A 15,436-nucleotide genomic window follows, 5' to 3' on the forward strand; every position below is an offset into this window, starting at 1 on the left:
AAAAGTGCCGCAACGGAAGCTTGGCTTCGCTTTCTTCTACCTGTCATCTACTGCCGTCTTGCTCTGGACCATCAAATCGCTCGCTTTAGCCATGAATTTTTGGGGCAACTGTTTTAAGCTGGTGCAGCGCTGCTTCTTCCGGTTCGCAGCGCACGTGGAGACCGCTTATGAATTGGCATAGACAAAATTGAGACATTTTTGTTTTTCGGTTTATATTTTTGTTTGTATTCTTTGCACTTACTTATTGTATTGGGCTCTCTGCGGCGTCGACTGAGACGTCGACTGCGACCGCGACAGCGACTGCAGCTGACAATTGTTTCTTCTACTTAAAGCACGCATCGGTGCAATTGGCATTTAAATTATGCAACATTCTTGGATGCACCAGAGACAATTTAAACGCGTCGCCATCGCTCCAAATCACACTAACTAGTGAACCGCGTAGCTAAGCGCATCAAAGGACTCGAAGGACACGCGATAAAAAAGAGAAGTGGAAAACGCGCTGCGGGAAAAGTGCAAGTGAAAAGTGAAAATAAAGATTTATTTGTAATATATTGAGTGACAAGTGATTACTATGATGCACTGCATCTGGCTACTGGCCATTGTTGTGGCTGTGGCCTATGGTCGCTCGCTCCACGTGCCGAGCGCATACAACCCTCATCCCCTGCTGCCCAATGCCTACTATCCCCAGCCCTACTCCTATCCAGCTCCCTCTCCTTATGCCTATGGCTACCAGTCGCGTCCACTGATCTACAGTCCACCTGGTAGCTACTTTGACACCGCCTATGGGCTACATAAACCACTGCCTGGAGGTGGCAACCCAGTCGCTGTCGACTACGTAAGTTTATTAACTCAAAATAGATTTGCAGCATTGTTCAAAGTTAGGAATAATTATTGATTTGGAGAAAATATATATAAATATGTGTGAATATTGTGAATTGAATGAAACTTATATTGATATTTCAAATGTAAGTAATTCTTTCAAGAATACGAGACACATGTTTATTAGGTTCAGAAACATGTAATGTGTGAAGTTTATATTAAACAAATTAATTTTGTTAACTTCTGAGTAGTTTACTAATGAAAGAATTGCTTATTATGTTTCAAAATATTTCTGTATTATTGTGAATTCTTATTAATTCCTGATTCAGAAGAAATTTGAGCAAATTTCTCATATTGATAATAATCTAAAAATAACAAACAAAAATTAATTAATAAGTATTCACTTTTATTATTCCCTTTAGAACAATCGCTGCTCTCGTAACTATCTCGGCATCAAACCGCATCCGGATCAGCAGCAATATTATTATGTCTGTCGCCCCAACTGCGTGATCTTCAGCAAATGTCCGAATTTAGAGGTAATTGTCTGTCAGTCTTTAACCAAGTCAATCGTCACTTACCACTTGACTCCCCACAGCGTTTCAACTCGAGTAGCGGCAAGTGCGTGCAGCGTGTACGTCCCGATTATCCTGTTTATTGTGTCAAGGAGGGACGCTTTCCTTACGCCTACGACTGTAAGGTCTACTACAAGTGCGATGCAAATCTGAGACTGGAATGGTACGGTTGCCCATCTGGCACAATTTTCTCGCCCATTAGCAGCAAATGTATTCCTGGTGATGTCTGTCCTTCCACGGAAATCTCCAACAATGGCAGCTACATTCCGGAGAATTGTGAACTCAAGTTCCCCGAGTGCTCAGAGGAAGGCACATTTGTGTCGCCCACCGATAGTTCCTTGTACTACACCTGCAAGCTGCAACCAAGTGGCAACTACTTGCAGACACGCTTCAAGTGAGTTGTAAATCTCCAATCTGCTTATTCCGCATATTAATCTTTTTGTTATCGTTTCTCAGGTGTCCTGGCAACAACTGCTTCGATCCGGAACGCAAGATTTGCCAGCCTAGGCGCAACAACAACTTCCAGAGCTACGTGCCCATAGCAGAGCTTGCCTACGCTCCCATGGCACCTTTCTATCCTTATCTGCCACAACATGGCAACCCCGAGCCAACTTTTGAGGAAGAATACGAACCGGTGCGTGAGGAGAAACTGGAATCAGAGCCAGAAGCTAAAGAGAGTCCAACTTCTGAAGTGGAGAATGCACAAGTCAAGATTGTGATACTGCCACCGAAGACAACAGAAACCACGACAACAACCACTACAGCAGCTCCCACCAAGAAGTATCCTTCGTATCCCTATGGCTATGGCTATGGCTATGACTACGACAAACCCGAGACCCACAGTCTTGTCAAGGAAAACCCCGAGCAAGAGGCAGTGGTTAATATTGTTATTGTACCAACAACAGCCAAGCCACAAGAGGATACTACGAAATACGAGTACAAGAAATACACATACCCCACTCAATCCTCCTCGACACATGCCACTCAACCAACAAAGCCCTCGTCTACCCTTGTTCCGGCACCAAAGCCTGCGCTTATCGAGAAACAAGTTTTGCATAGAAAAATTGTCATCCTTCCTCCCATTACAACATCACAAACTGAGGAGCCCACAAAACCAACCACAACAACTCGCAAGCCAACGACAACAACCACTAAGGCAACGACAACGAGCACCACTAAGAAACCCACCACCCCTAAGCCAACGACAACATCAACTACAAAAACTACAACAACAGAAAAGACAACAACTCCGAAAACCACAACGACAACCACGACTAAAGCTCCGACTACTACCACAACGACAACTCCGAAACCAGCAACCACAACCACAACTACAACTCCAAAACCAATCACATCTACTACGAAAGCTCCTACGACAACAACACCCAAACCAACCACAACATCCAAGACTACCACAACAACAACTTTAAAGCCAACCACCGGAGGAACTTCGCAAACGACATCTGTTGATAGCACAATTCGTACCACAAGACAGCTGACCACGAAACTAACGACCTTGACACCGTCACCTTCAACAGCTAAGACGACGAAGCCACCATGTCCCCCACCCACCACAACAACCACAACCAAGCTTCCAGCAACAACCACAACGACTACAACTCCTAAACCAACAACATCAACAACAAAAGCAACCACAACTACTCCTAAACCAAAAACAACTTCGACAACAAAAACAACCACTCCAAAGCGAACCACAGCTTCGACCCACAAAACAACTTCGAAACTTACAACAACTTCAACAACAAAAACAACTCCGAAACCAACAACAACTGCGACAACAAAAACCACTCCTAAACCAACAACAACTTCAACAACAAAAGCAACCACAACCACTCCTAAACCAACAACAACTTCGACAACAAAAACAACTCCGAAACCAAAAACAACTACAACAAAAAAAGCAACCACAACCCCTCCTAAACCAACAACAACTTCGACAACAAAAACAACTCCAAAACCAAAAACAACTTTAACAACAAAAACATCTCCGAAACCAACAACAATTTCGACAACAAAGTCGACTCCAAAACCGACGACAGCCTCCACAACAAAAGCAACCACAACCACTCCTAAACCAACAACAACTTCAACAACTCCGAAACCAACAACAGCTTCGACAACAAAAGCCACCACAACTACTCCCAAACCAACAACTCCGCAACCAACAACAACTTCAACATCAAAAAACAACTCCGAAACCAACAACAACTTCAACAACAAAAGTAACTACAACCACTCCTAAACCAACAACAACAACAACTCCTAAACAAACAACAACAAGACTGACGACAACCTCGACAACAAAAACAACCACAACCACTTCTAAACCAACAACAACTCCTAAGCCAACAACAACTTCTAAACCAACAACAACTTCAACAACAAAATCAACTCCGAAACCAACAACAACTTCGACAACAACAGAAACCACAACTACAACAACTCCGAAACCAACAACAACTTCGACAACAAAAGAAACCACAACTACAACAACTCCGAAACCAACAACAACAGCTGCAACGAAAGCACCAACCACAACAACCACAAAAATAGCAACAACAGCATCCACAACAACTGTGAAACCAACAACGACTTCTTCAACGAAAGCACCTACAACAACTACCACTACGACGACAACAACTACACCAAAGCCTTCCACAACAACAACCTCTCAAAAAACCCACTACAACATCAATAACTACGACTACTCCAAAAACGACAACAACTACGACTAAAACTCCAACAACAGAGCCCCCAGCAACAACAACCACAAAAGCATCTACAACACCAAAACCAACAATAACAACGACTAAGACTCCAACAACCGAACTGACAACAACAACGCCTAAACCAACAACATCAACTACTACCAAAGCTCCTACGACAACAGAAAGAACAACGACAACAACAACGCCAAAACCAACAACACTTTCGACTAAAGCTCCAACAACAACACCAACGACTACCACGACAACTCCTAAGCCCCCAACAACAACAGTAACAACTCCCAAGCCATCATCAACGACAACAGTAACAACTCCCAAGACAACAACGACAAGAACAACACCCAGCGCTAGTCCAACAACTGCAGCAACATCAAAGACGACAACCAAGCTGACAACAGCTGAGAGCACAATTCGCACCACGAGACAGTCGACAACTCAATTGGCCACCTCGAAGACAACTCCGTCAGCGATAACAACGACAACTGCAGGCCAAAATACGACGTTGGTAACAACCACAGAGCTGCCACCGTGTCACAACTCAGGTATGTCCCATTAAACCGAATTTGAGCGCACACTTGCAATGGCAATGAACACATGTCAAACTCGATTACACTCAACCACCCAATTTGCAGATACAAAAACACAATTCGCATGCACACCACAGCAACAACCACAACAACAGCCACAACAAGCACAGTTACAACAGCAACAACAGCTCAACAGCAACATCAGCAACAACAACAACAATCAAAACACAGAACCAGAAACACAATTTGCCATATCAAAAACGAGTAGAAACCGTTTGCTCAGGGAAAGTGAGGCGCAGTCCCCACTTGTGGCACACAATTTAATTTCCAGCGAGGTCAGTTTAGATTACGTCAATGACGAAGCAGCGCCCGAAGGGGAATCTCTACAAGATATGAAGCTCGAGGAGACCCAAAGCACCACTGTGAAAGCCACAACGCAAAGGCCGCTGAAAAAGCCCTCGACAATGTCTTCACTAGCAGCTGCTCACATCCTAAAGAAACTCTTCAGGGTTATATCGACAACGCCAGCTAGCAGAGTGTCCAGTCCTAGGGTGACCATTGCCCAACTGGCGCGACACAATCTGGCCACCTCTAAGCCCTTTATAGCGCAGTCTTTGCGGATGTCAATCAAGCAGTTGGCGACGAATCCAGTCAAGAAGTTTGAAGATGGTGAACCAACAAAACAGTTAGCAAAGAATCAAGTTAAGGAAGTTAAAGAATCTGAGACAATGAATCAAGTTAAACAAGTTGAGACTTCCGAGACAATAAATAAGTTGCCAATGAATCACACCTTAACTTCGACTGTGCCGCCCATTCTAGTTGCGCAATCCGAAGAATCAGAGTACTATGATAGTAACGAGTATGAACTAGACGAGCAGGACAACATGGTGGCAGGAAATGAGCTAATCAACACCACCATTTCCATGGGAAATTCAACTACAGCTCAGCCAACCAGCTTGCCAGTAACAACCACCACAGCGATGCCGTCGACCATACCAATAATTGAATTAAAAGCAGTGGAAACCACCACAGGAACTGCACCCATTGCATCTGATACCACAATTGGTATCAGGGATTTTCTGGAAACAAGTTCTAGTGTTCCAGTTCCAGCTATAGTCAATGCCACAATCTTGTCAGCTGCAGTTGTTAAGGGAAATGTGACTGCTGAAGCTGATAACAGTGACAACTACGTGGATTCCGACTATGCCAACGATGAGCCCGCAGAGGAGGAAGAGGAGCCGAATGAAATTCAAGATTTGAGTGCCCAAAAGAGCATGCTTATCAATCTGCTGCGCCAAAAGCTAGCCAGAAGGCACATAGTCAATAAGGTGACGCAGTTAATTGCCTCCACCACTTTGGCACCCATTCGGACCACACCCAAGACCACGATAGGCACAACTACACCCAATTCGAATGCCATCAATAGCCACAATGTGGAATATGACGACGAAGACTACGATTATTCCAGCGAAGTGGAGGCCACAGCAGGTGACACTGCCATTAATCAGGATACTTTTAGGCCAGCAGTCAATGCTGGCAATGGGGCAACAGCCAAGCGACACTCCATACATCCAGCCATGGTCATTAGTCCACAGAAGCCAACGCATAAAGTGACTCGCAACGTAAGCGGCTTTGTGCCCAGTAGCGAAGGGTTAACGAGCGAGGCCATACCATCACCACAAGTAGCTGATAGATTCCCCTTTCAAGCAGTCAATCTTGCAGTGGCTCAGCAGCTGCCCAAAGCAGAATTTCTTAGGCAAAGCTTCAATGAGGTTAGCGAAAGATCAAACAAGCATAAATCAAGCAAATCAGCAAATAGCTTGACAAAACACAACACACACAAAGGCACAATCAATACGAATACACTTAAAGAAAAATTGCATAAGGTAAAGCCCATTAAGATGGCAACGACTCTTTTGCCGATGGTAAGCCGGCAGAGCATCACCACAACAACTAGCAGACCTCCAACAACCACTAGAGCAACAACAACAACAACAACCACAACAATTATATCAGAGGCAACAAAAAACACTGCTACAACACCGACCACAGCAACCACAACTCCCACAGCAGCCACACACCAAGAGATCCTTACGGTCAACCACAAACCTTGGCTGCTCCAATCACAGAACCAAACCGTACATTTAGCTCCCATTAATGTGCTATCCAGCATCCCAGTGACTCATTCCAATCATTCCAATTCTTTATTAGCGGACACGACCGTTGACTATGGCACAGAGAAGGTGCCGGAGCTGATACTCAAGGTGTATGAGCCCATTGATGTCAAGGTTATCTTCTGTCCACGAGCCTGCGACGAGGACCACGATCATCAATATGGTAAGCTACAAACATAAATTTTGTCTTAAACTTCAATTATAATGTCGTTTTCATCGTAGACCCAGCTGATAATTATAAGACGCATTCAAACTCGAGTTGTACAAGCAATTGCGATGAGCCCAAGCATCCGCGTCATCATAGCGTAGACCTTGCCTGGAAGCCAGTTAACTTGACTAACACCATCGGCTTCGAGACGATGACATAGGGACACTTTTGAAGCAGTTCTTAACATGGCTATACAACATTAACTATGCATTAAAACTAACAACCATTAATTTAGTTCGAATTGTAATCAAATGTATTTGTGTACAAATTAATAAACATTAAAAATAATTTACATGCGTATTTCTGTATTTATTTCTGTTATCCTAACACTAGGCTGGCAATACTAGGTATGCCACAATGAACCCCATTTAAATAGTAGAACTTAGATCTTCACTGAGAGTTATTGGTCAACATAAATTGTTCATGACTAGCACAAATGGAAAGCGTTGAATCGACAACTTTTCAAATGCCATGGTGGGATCTCGGACCAAAACTGAATTAACTCTACTTTACATATAAAAGCCGACAAATCAAATACCAAAACATTAAACTTACCAACTAATTTCAATATTATTCATTCAATGCAAATAAATATGTGTGTTTTTAGGTGTATATATACAAGTAACTTGTCTCCTCTATTCCTAATACTGGCCAAACAATCGGAATCGTTTAATCATCAAAGAAAAGTATTTCCAATATTCGCTTCTGCACGTTTTTCCGACGGTCCTTGCTCATCTTCAGCAGCTCTGTGGTGACCAGTTCGCCCAGCAAATGCTCCGACGAGCGATGCACACTTGGAGGATTCGGTGGCGTTTGGAATTTGCCAAAGCTCGAGGCATGTGAAGAGCCCGCCTGTTGAGGCAACTGTTGATAGAGCTGAAACAGGAAATCCGAATTTGCTGGAAACATATTCTGATGTTGCTGATGCTGCTGTGGTTGCTGTTGTTGATTATTGTTGTTGTTATTATTGCTGCTGTTGTTGCCACTTATATTTCCATTGGCAGCATTGCGTTGCATGTTGACCGAATTGCTGTAGTGATTGTCGTGTTGCAGCATTGTCTGTGGTGTCATTAGGTCAGCACTGTTGTCATCCGAATCGTCGTCGCTATCGTGTCCGAAGTGATTACTGCTACCATTGGCATTGACCATGTTGCCGCCATTCGCGGAATGTTGGCCATGGCTTCCTCCATTCGAGTTGAGTTGCACTCGCGGCTTCTTTGTGTGATAGTTACTCGACGTGGAGGAATGCAAATCGTCGCTGCTCTTGTGATTATATCCATGCGCCGCCTGCACTTGCATATTGTTGGCAATGCCAGCTACACTGGAAGAGGAATGTACTGGTGGCTGTTGGCCCGCAGCAGAACCCGATGGCGTCGCCTGTTCTTCCTGCACTCCAGTTAAACTAATGCCAGGCAGTGGTGATGACAGTGGCGATTTCATGGAGGAAGACGTCGAAGTTAAGCCGCCTGTGCTGCCAGCGCTGTTCTGAGCAGCATTTATGCCGACGTTGTTCTCTCGATACGGTTCCTGGTAGCCCTGTGAAGAATCTGCCATGACAGCTGCCACTGCAGCCGCCTGTTGCTGCTGCATTTGAGATTGGGAGATGTGTTGCAGTTGCTGCGACGCCACTGCGGCAGCGAAATCTCTGAAAATCTCCGCCTCAATCTTCACCTGTCCATTTACGTTCTCCAGTGCTGAGGCAGCTGCCGAGCTGAGCGCATTCATTGTGTGCTGCTGTTGATCCGACGATTGCTGATGCTGATGCTGCTGCTGATGATAATGATGATTTTGCGTGGCGCCGCCAAAATGTGACATATTCTTGAGTGAGCTATTCGACTTGGAGTCCACATTATATTCACTGTAGTTGGAACTGTTTGCTGATTGCGGCGAGGTCAGAAAGTTGGGCACATTGCGATACGATTTACGTGGCTGGATGTGCTGATCCAGAAATTTCATTTTCTCTAAATATGGACGGGACAAATGTTCGTAGACAGGTGGATCGCCCTGTTTCCGTTGGGACACATAGCGTTCACGCAAGTACTTCCAGCGTTTTTTACACGTCTCAACTGTGTTTGAAAAAATGTAAATTGTTAGAACTTAACCAGATGGTGTACATGTAGTTGAAGCTCACCATCGGTACGCAGCTTGAGAGCAATAAGTTGCCAAGCCTCGTCCTTGGTTTCATACTTTCCACCGCTGGCACTGCCATTTAGATAATACTTTTGACGATTGAATATCACGCCGTGTTGAGCCACCTCATCAATGAGTTGCTCATCCATCATGATGGGCTTTTCAACGTTTTCCACGCGAATCCCAACAAAAAAATAACAAATAAAAAGTTTCTTGCTCAAAAGTCGTTTCGGCGAATTAGGGATGGGTGAAACTTACACACTTGCTAGTGGTGGCAAGTCATTATATTGAGTCTCTTCACTATTGTAATTGGCATGAACTCGTTACATAGTGCAGCCCTGGAAAACGCGTTCTAGAAGTTCTTTAAAGTTCTCTATGGAATTTGTTTTAATATTTTAAAATATTATATTTGAAAGAAAATTTTGTTATGAATAAAACATATTAAGAAATAAAGCTAATTTGACCCAACTTGAATTTTTTAGTACAGGAGTGAGACCATAAACTGCATTCGGTATTTTCGACGTACCGTTAAAAAGTATATTTAGGAATTCAATTTGCAGTCACACTACAGCAAATATTCCTCGACTTTCGACTAGAAAACATTAGTGTCAAGTGCGCAATTTGTTTAACATTTTTCAAAAGAAATCAATGTAAACAGTAATTTACTAGGCCAATTTATAAGTGAATAGAAAACGTAAGAAATTACGCTGGATAAAATTGATTAAAAACGAAGAAAACTGTCAGATACTCATAAGAAAATTGTTAAAAACGTGCTGTAATATTTGAAAACTTTTCAAATAAACAGTTACAACTGTTATTTGGCTTACAAACAAAATGTTCAAGTTAGCGCAAAAGTTTTTACCGCAACAGCGGCTTTTCAATGCTTCGAACATTGCAATCCGCCGAATGATCTCAACTAGTGATGAAGTAAAGTCTGTCGATACCATTGGAGGATTGCCAACAGAAATTGTTAACGAGCAGAAATTGAAAAAGACAACCAGGTAAATCCAGTTCTAAAAAATTCTTTCGATGCTTTGTTTACATTAGTATGCTATCAACTCGATTCGATATTGTGTATGAAGAGAGGGCGGGGCGTTAAGAGAGAAAGTGTGCGGTCACGTAGGCCAGAACAGCTGTTACAGCAGCAGCAACAACAACAATAAAAACAACACCAACAATTTCTAAGCGAAGAGTTTGCTAAAAATAGAATACATGCTATTGTTTTGCATCATTTGTTTCATTGTAGAGCATTATCGACGCTTCAAAATCATTCTGTTCCCATCGCAGCCAGAGTCACGGTGTCAAAAGATGAAAGCCGAGATTTTATGGCCGTATTTCCTGGTGAGGTTCAAATTATTTTATATTTTTGTTGTTGCTTTATAATTAGCATGATAATAATAAACTCCCGTTGAATGTATTTGTCGTTGCCATTTAACAATAGACGTAGTGCGCGACCTTACAAATGCGACAAAGGCGTACAATTGCAATGATGCTGCTAAATGGTTTGCCAAGGCCTTGCAATACAATGTGCCGCGGGGCAAGAAGAATCGTGGCATATTGACAGTGCTCACCTATAAGAATCTCGTGCAACCACAGGACTTGACCCCCGAGAATATCAAGCTGGCCCAGTATCTGGGTTGGTGTGTTGAAATGGTAAAATACAGTAACTCTTATTAACACCTTTTTATGTATGATCCTACAGTTCTCTTTTTTATTATAGCTTCAAAGTTTCTTTATTATGTCCGACGATGTGATGGACAACAGCACGACTCGCAGGGGTCAGACATGCTGGCATAAGGTGGAGAATGTTGGCCTGACAGCCATTAATGATGCCCTCATGATAGAGAATGCTATCTACCTGTTGCTAAAGCAACACTTTAGTCATTTGGAATGCTATGTACCCCTTTTAGAACTATTCCATGAGATATCATTTATTACCACCTGTGGACAATCTCTCGACTTACTCAACTCGTACAAAAGTGTCGCAGACTTTACCATGGAGAACTATAAAGCGATTGTTGACAACAAAACAGCATACTATACATTCTATCTACCCTTTGCCATTGCTATGCATTTAGCCGGGTAAGCATTTCAAAATATATCACGTTCCTAATGTGAGTCTATAACAAAGCAATTCTGATTTATAGCTACACCGATCCCGAAGCATTTAGACAAACGAAAAGCATAGTTCTGGAGATGGGCCACTTTTTCCAAGTGCAAGATGATTTCCTTGATTGTTTTGGCAACCCAGAGATCACCGGCAAAGTGGGCACCGACATACAGGACAACAAGTGTTCCTGGCTCGCTGTTGTGGCCATGCAGCGGGCCAATGCTGAGCAAAAAACAAATTATGATTGACTGCTACGGCAAAAGCGGTATGCTGAGATTAAATTCTGTAGTTGTTAAGCCCATTAGTTATCTCTGAATTGGTTTTTTACAGATCCTGCTAAGGTAGACCGAGTTAAGGAGCTGTACAAGGAGCTTAGCTTGCCCTCTACTTATGCCACCTTCGAGGAGGAAAGTTACAACATGATCAAGACACACATACAACAAACATCTCGCGGTGTGCCACATATAACTTTCCTGCAAATTCTCAACAAAATATATCAACGAGATGCGTAAACTTAGCGCATAAAATTGTGACTTACGAAACATTATTAATATTATTATGGTAGTTTAGTACTTAACCGGATTGTGTGCATGTTTATTGGTCTGTAAATGAAGTATAAAGGACATTTTTTACTGAAGCATTTGCGCTTGTTCTCTTTTAATCAATCGTCATCTGTAAAATCAAAAGGTGCAAAGCTCTTTCGAAATTCTTCCACATAAGCTGTTTCCTCCTCCTTCTCTAACAGACACTCTTTCCAATTCACTTTTTCATCGCAGTTCAGCAAGTTCTCAGAGCAGAAAACGTCCCTGAAATACACAATTATAAATTATGTACAAATTATCCAGAATCTATTGTAATACTCAATTTACCTCGCAAAGTGCAATGGAAAATGTTTCATCTGTCGCGTTATTAATGTGCTATCGTCGGGAAGTTCAGCGACAAAGTAGGGACCCATTTCTGGCAGCATTTTAGGTGAATCCAAAGCTGGCAACGTTTCAAATTCCAAATTGAACTCTTCCGCTTTATCCTAGAAATAATAAACAATTAGCATGAGCTTAAGATTATTAACAAAAATAAATAAATTACTCACTTCAAAACTGTGCTTGATTTTCCAGGCGTAACCCTCTTCAAAAGCCAACACGTCTATAATCAAATGGGATGTCTTGTAATGTCGTTCCGTGAAGCAGACAACTTGCCCCAGACTCTTAAATAGCTGCCTCAAGGCGCCCTTAAACTTTTCCAGCTCTTCCCAATCTTCAGGGCTGAGTTGCGCCGAACAAGGAATATGCTTCGTGGAAAGTATTAGAACGTGATGGCTATTAATTGGCCCCTTGGCCAGAGCAATATAAAATCGCTCACCTACTGTTATGATGAGATGTTTTTCCACCTTGATCGACGACAAACAGAACCAACAATTATCTGTCAAAGATAAATCACTATTAGACTAACAAATCATTGCAAGCATAAGCGCAGGACTAACCCTGATCAATTTGCATTATTCGGGGACGTTTGTCACGTTGTCCAGCCTCGCCGCGTCGCTTGCGATTTCCACTCGAATCCATGTCAAAGAAGTATTGTTGACTTTCCGACTGTAAAAAAGTCAGTTTATTAACAATTACTACGAAAGGTTTGTCAGCTTACCGTTTCGTTTTTCTTCACGACCCCTGACATATCCAAATCAATATAAGGACAAGGTATTTCGTCTGTTGTCTTCTGCACCAAATCCAGTAAACGTGTCTTATCCACGGGCTTTAGACTGAGCGCATAAATGTATTTGGCCTTCTCTGCATTACCTACATCCGCCAGGGAGATGAAACGCGTACACAACTCAAACTGCGTAGTCTCATCCTTGGGCACACGAAACGGCGCACATTCGTAGAAGGTGCCATTAATACCACAGAAGTGATAGCGTGGCTTTATCTCGCGCGACAAGAATGAAATCAGCTTGGAAGCATTCGCCTTTAAAAATTCGTCAATTTAAGATATGTACTATAGTACTACAAAATGACAAGCTTACATTTTGCTTCTCCTGCAAGCCGTAAGGCCATTGTGAGGTCAGCAACACATCAACACCTCTGTAATCCGTTGCACAGCTTTTCGAGACGAGACAGGAATTGCGTACAGCTTGCACATCGGCTTTAGAGAACTCATGGTCGCCAGCGGCACTTGTCGCAGCTTCCACTCCGCTTAGGTATGCTATTTTGACACCGCTACTCAACGTATAGACCCCACGCTTGCCCAGGTACGTTAAATTCGTGCAGATCTCTCCGTCCGTCAAGTCCTCAAAGTAATTGTTGTCCTCCTCCTTATTTGCACCAAGTATATAAGTGGGCACAGTAACTATATAAACAAAAATATGTGTACTACAGATGCATTTCATCAATATGAGCGTAAAATAGTAGTTACTGTGTTTGAATCCATTTTTGTATGCTATCAGCTCCTCATTTTGTTTATCCGCGCCAAAAAAGTCGCCGACACAACACAAAATCTCAAAGGGGCCGGCTTTTTTGTTTACCTGCTCCACTCTGCTAAACAGTTGCTTGAAACGACCGCGTACATCGCCCACAACTAATCTGCATTTAAATTTCATGAAATTATGTTATTTTTTATTAGATTAACTATTTGTTTACATTATTTCTTACATTTTTGTGCTTGCGTCCATCACAAAACGTTTAAAACAATTCTTCTAGTAACGAGTAACCGTCAGCTGTTCGAACGAATAAATCAGTGTGGCCAAGGCAGATGCAGTATTTGAGCCGTTATGGTTTTTTTTTTAATTTAGCCCAAGTATCGAGTAAAAGTTGGCTGTTAGAACGAGTATCAAGTAATAATTGGTCGTTAACGCTTGACCCTTTTTGAATTATCGAATTATAATAATCATAAACGTGTGTTGGCTTAAAGAGTGCATTATCCGAGCATTATTTTCGTTTTTGCACCTTGAAAAAATGACAGGGGTATTGCCCAGCGTAATTGTATTTCCTCTTAGTCAGAACACAAATTACTGTTTAATTGAGCGAGTGACAAATTCCATTTAGAAATGAAAATACTTACGTAACCAAGTGGACAGTGAAGCTTTAACCTTTTTCTAACGTCAACGAACGACAAATATGGTATTAGTTATGACATTGGCCCAAATGCTATCGGATTGCAACAATGAACCTGGGCTAAGTTATTTGTTCTGCGTGGTTGACGCCACTAAGTACCTTAGTTGTCTTTAGATTGTACATGTTCTATTGACTCTGATCTCGAATGAGGCATATAAAAACGAGAGTTCATTTTAACTCTATTATCAGTTTACTTCAACCATCAACGAAAGCATACAATATTTAGCGATGTCGGCTATTCATATTATTGGAACTTTTATACTGTTGACACTTAATTCATTTGTGTTTGGCCAGACTATTGATTGCCAAAGACCTCCTAAACTAGTGGTAAGTGAATAAAAAGTGTAATTGGAGCTCCTGTAACGGATAATTCTCAAAATGTAGGACCCTGCTACATGTTGCCGAGATGGAGGTCGAGACCAAATTGCAGAGAACTGTGCACTTCAAATTATGGGAGCTAATAATGGACAGCAAAACAATGGACCACCCTCTATGGATGCAGCAACAGTAAATAGATAGATTTAATCTATATGAATTGAAATTACCGAAAATCTCTTTTACGCAGTGTTTAGCGGAATGCATCTTAACTACTTCAAAGTACCAACAGGCACCGAAACAACTAAACTTGGCACACATACGAAATGACTTAACAATGAAATTTTCCAATGATTCCGCCTTTGTAGAGGCCTTGACTGCTGCATATGCCAAGTGCGAGCCGCAATCGCAGCGTAGATTGACAGCAATTCAGCAAATGAGTCCGCAGCAACCCAAGTGCAGTCCATTCGCTGCCATTGTCTTAGGATGCGCATATATGGAGTACTTCAAGAATTGTCCCACTGATCGTTGGACACAGAGTGCGGATTGTGCACTAGCTAAGACTTTTGTCACTCAATGTGGCTTGGGTGCATAATTTGAATTTTGTTTGTTAGCTTAGATATGATTTTAAATTTCAATAACCGTTTTCGGTGTGTACATAATAAACTAAAATATGGAAATTTATCGAAATCAATATTATCGAGGCTTGAGTATTATGGTATATTTCAGA

General features: G+C 42.2%; 5 protein-coding genes across 7 annotated transcripts; 3 read left to right on the forward strand and 2 right to left on the reverse strand.

Moving 5' to 3' along the window:
• The first annotated feature begins 377 nt into the window (after positions 1 to 377).
• Positions 378 to 7,207, forward strand: LOC133840024 (mucin-2-like). The gene is given in 8 exon segments (XM_062271676.1): positions 378 to 835; positions 1,242 to 1,355; positions 1,415 to 1,785; positions 1,848 to 3,550; positions 3,612 to 4,090; positions 4,092 to 4,680; positions 4,771 to 7,002; positions 7,062 to 7,207. Coding segments are annotated over 8 exon segments (5,898 nt in total). The 5' UTR covers positions 378 to 571.
• Positions 7,072 to 9,843, reverse strand: LOC133842881 (probable serine/threonine-protein kinase tsuA). Of its 2 annotated transcripts, XR_009894453.1 has the most exons (4): positions 9,704 to 9,843; positions 9,179 to 9,550; positions 7,603 to 9,113; positions 7,072 to 7,551 (listed from the first exon to the last, which is right to left on the reverse strand). XR_009894453.1 is itself a non-coding variant. In XM_062276171.1 (3 exons), exons 2-3 carry the CDS (start codon positions 9,327 to 9,329, stop codon positions 7,717 to 7,719), a joined length of 1,548 nt encoding a protein of 515 aa, XP_062132155.1. In that variant the 5' UTR covers positions 9,330 to 9,550; positions 9,704 to 9,843; the 3' UTR covers positions 7,072 to 7,716. The 2 variants fall into 2 exon arrangements, 1 of the variants encoding a protein (XP_062132155.1); XM_062276171.1 differs by having other exon boundaries at positions 7,072 to 9,113.
• A 168-nt stretch (positions 9,844 to 10,011) lies between these two features.
• LOC133842882 (farnesyl pyrophosphate synthase) lies at positions 10,012 to 11,924 on the forward strand. The gene is given in 7 exon segments (XM_062276173.1): positions 10,012 to 10,178; positions 10,424 to 10,518; positions 10,619 to 10,830; positions 10,898 to 11,259; positions 11,325 to 11,517; positions 11,519 to 11,552; positions 11,618 to 11,924. Coding segments are annotated over 7 exon segments (1,245 nt in total). The 3' UTR covers positions 11,800 to 11,924.
• Positions 11,788 to 14,053, reverse strand: LOC133842880 (CWF19-like protein 1 homolog). Of its 2 annotated transcripts, XM_062276169.1 has the most exons (8): positions 13,930 to 14,052; positions 13,694 to 13,860; positions 13,305 to 13,627; positions 12,929 to 13,246; positions 12,768 to 12,876; positions 12,378 to 12,706; positions 12,157 to 12,314; positions 11,788 to 12,093 (listed from the first exon to the last, which is right to left on the reverse strand). In XM_062276169.1, exons 1-8 carry the CDS (start codon positions 13,947 to 13,949, stop codon positions 11,949 to 11,951), a joined length of 1,569 nt encoding a protein of 522 aa, XP_062132153.1. In that variant the 5' UTR covers positions 13,950 to 14,052; the 3' UTR covers positions 11,788 to 11,948. The 2 variants fall into 2 exon arrangements, with proteins under 2 accessions (XP_062132153.1, XP_062132154.1); XM_062276170.1 differs by lacking the exons at positions 11,788 to 12,093; positions 12,157 to 12,314 and having other exon boundaries at positions 12,393 to 12,575; positions 12,647 to 12,706; positions 13,930 to 14,053.
• A 268-nt stretch (positions 14,054 to 14,321) lies between these two features.
• On the forward strand, positions 14,322 to 15,402 carry LOC133842884 (uncharacterized). The gene is made up of 3 exons (XM_062276175.1): positions 14,322 to 14,718; positions 14,776 to 14,898; positions 14,957 to 15,402. The coding sequence occupies exons 1-3, from the start codon at positions 14,620 to 14,622 to the stop codon at positions 15,299 to 15,301; spliced, it is 567 nt and encodes a 188-aa protein (XP_062132159.1). The 5' UTR covers positions 14,322 to 14,619; the 3' UTR covers positions 15,302 to 15,402.
• The last annotated feature ends 34 nt before the right edge of the window (positions 15,403 to 15,436 follow it).

This window comes from Drosophila sulfurigaster, chromosome 3 (assembly GCF_023558435.1).
Source record: "Drosophila sulfurigaster albostrigata strain 15112-1811.04 chromosome 3, ASM2355843v2, whole genome shotgun sequence".
Taxonomy (NCBI): domain Eukaryota; kingdom Metazoa; phylum Arthropoda; class Insecta; order Diptera; family Drosophilidae; genus Drosophila; species Drosophila sulfurigaster.

Excerpts from the sequence above, each read along its gene's own strand:
- LOC133842881 (XM_062276171.1), bottom strand. The coding sequence starts at position 9,329 with ATGATGGATGAGCAACTCATTGATGAGGTGGCTCAACACGGCGTGATA. Across the intron at positions 9,114-9,178 it reads TCTCAAGCTGCGTACCGATG|TTGAGACGTGTAAAAAACGC; the intron begins GTGAGCTTCAAC and ends TTTCAAACACAG.
- LOC133842880 (XM_062276169.1), bottom strand. The coding sequence starts at position 13,949 with ATGGACGCAAGCACAAAAAT. Across the intron at positions 13,247-13,304 it reads GCTTGCAGGAGAAGCAAAAT|GCGAATGCTTCCAAGCTGAT; the intron begins GTAAGCTTGTCA and ends GAATTTTTAAAG. Across the intron at positions 12,315-12,377 it reads AAATCAAGCACAGTTTTGAA|GATAAAGCGGAAGAGTTCAA; the intron begins GTGAGTAATTTA and ends TATTATTTCTAG.
- LOC133842884 (XM_062276175.1), top strand. The coding sequence starts at position 14,620 with ATGTCGGCTATTCATATTATTGGAACTTTTATACTGTTGACACTTAAT. Across the intron at positions 14,719-14,775 it reads AAAGACCTCCTAAACTAGTG|GACCCTGCTACATGTTGCCG; the intron begins GTAAGTGAATAA and ends CTCAAAATGTAG. Across the intron at positions 14,899-14,956 it reads CCTCTATGGATGCAGCAACA|TGTTTAGCGGAATGCATCTT; the intron begins GTAAATAGATAG and ends TCTTTTACGCAG.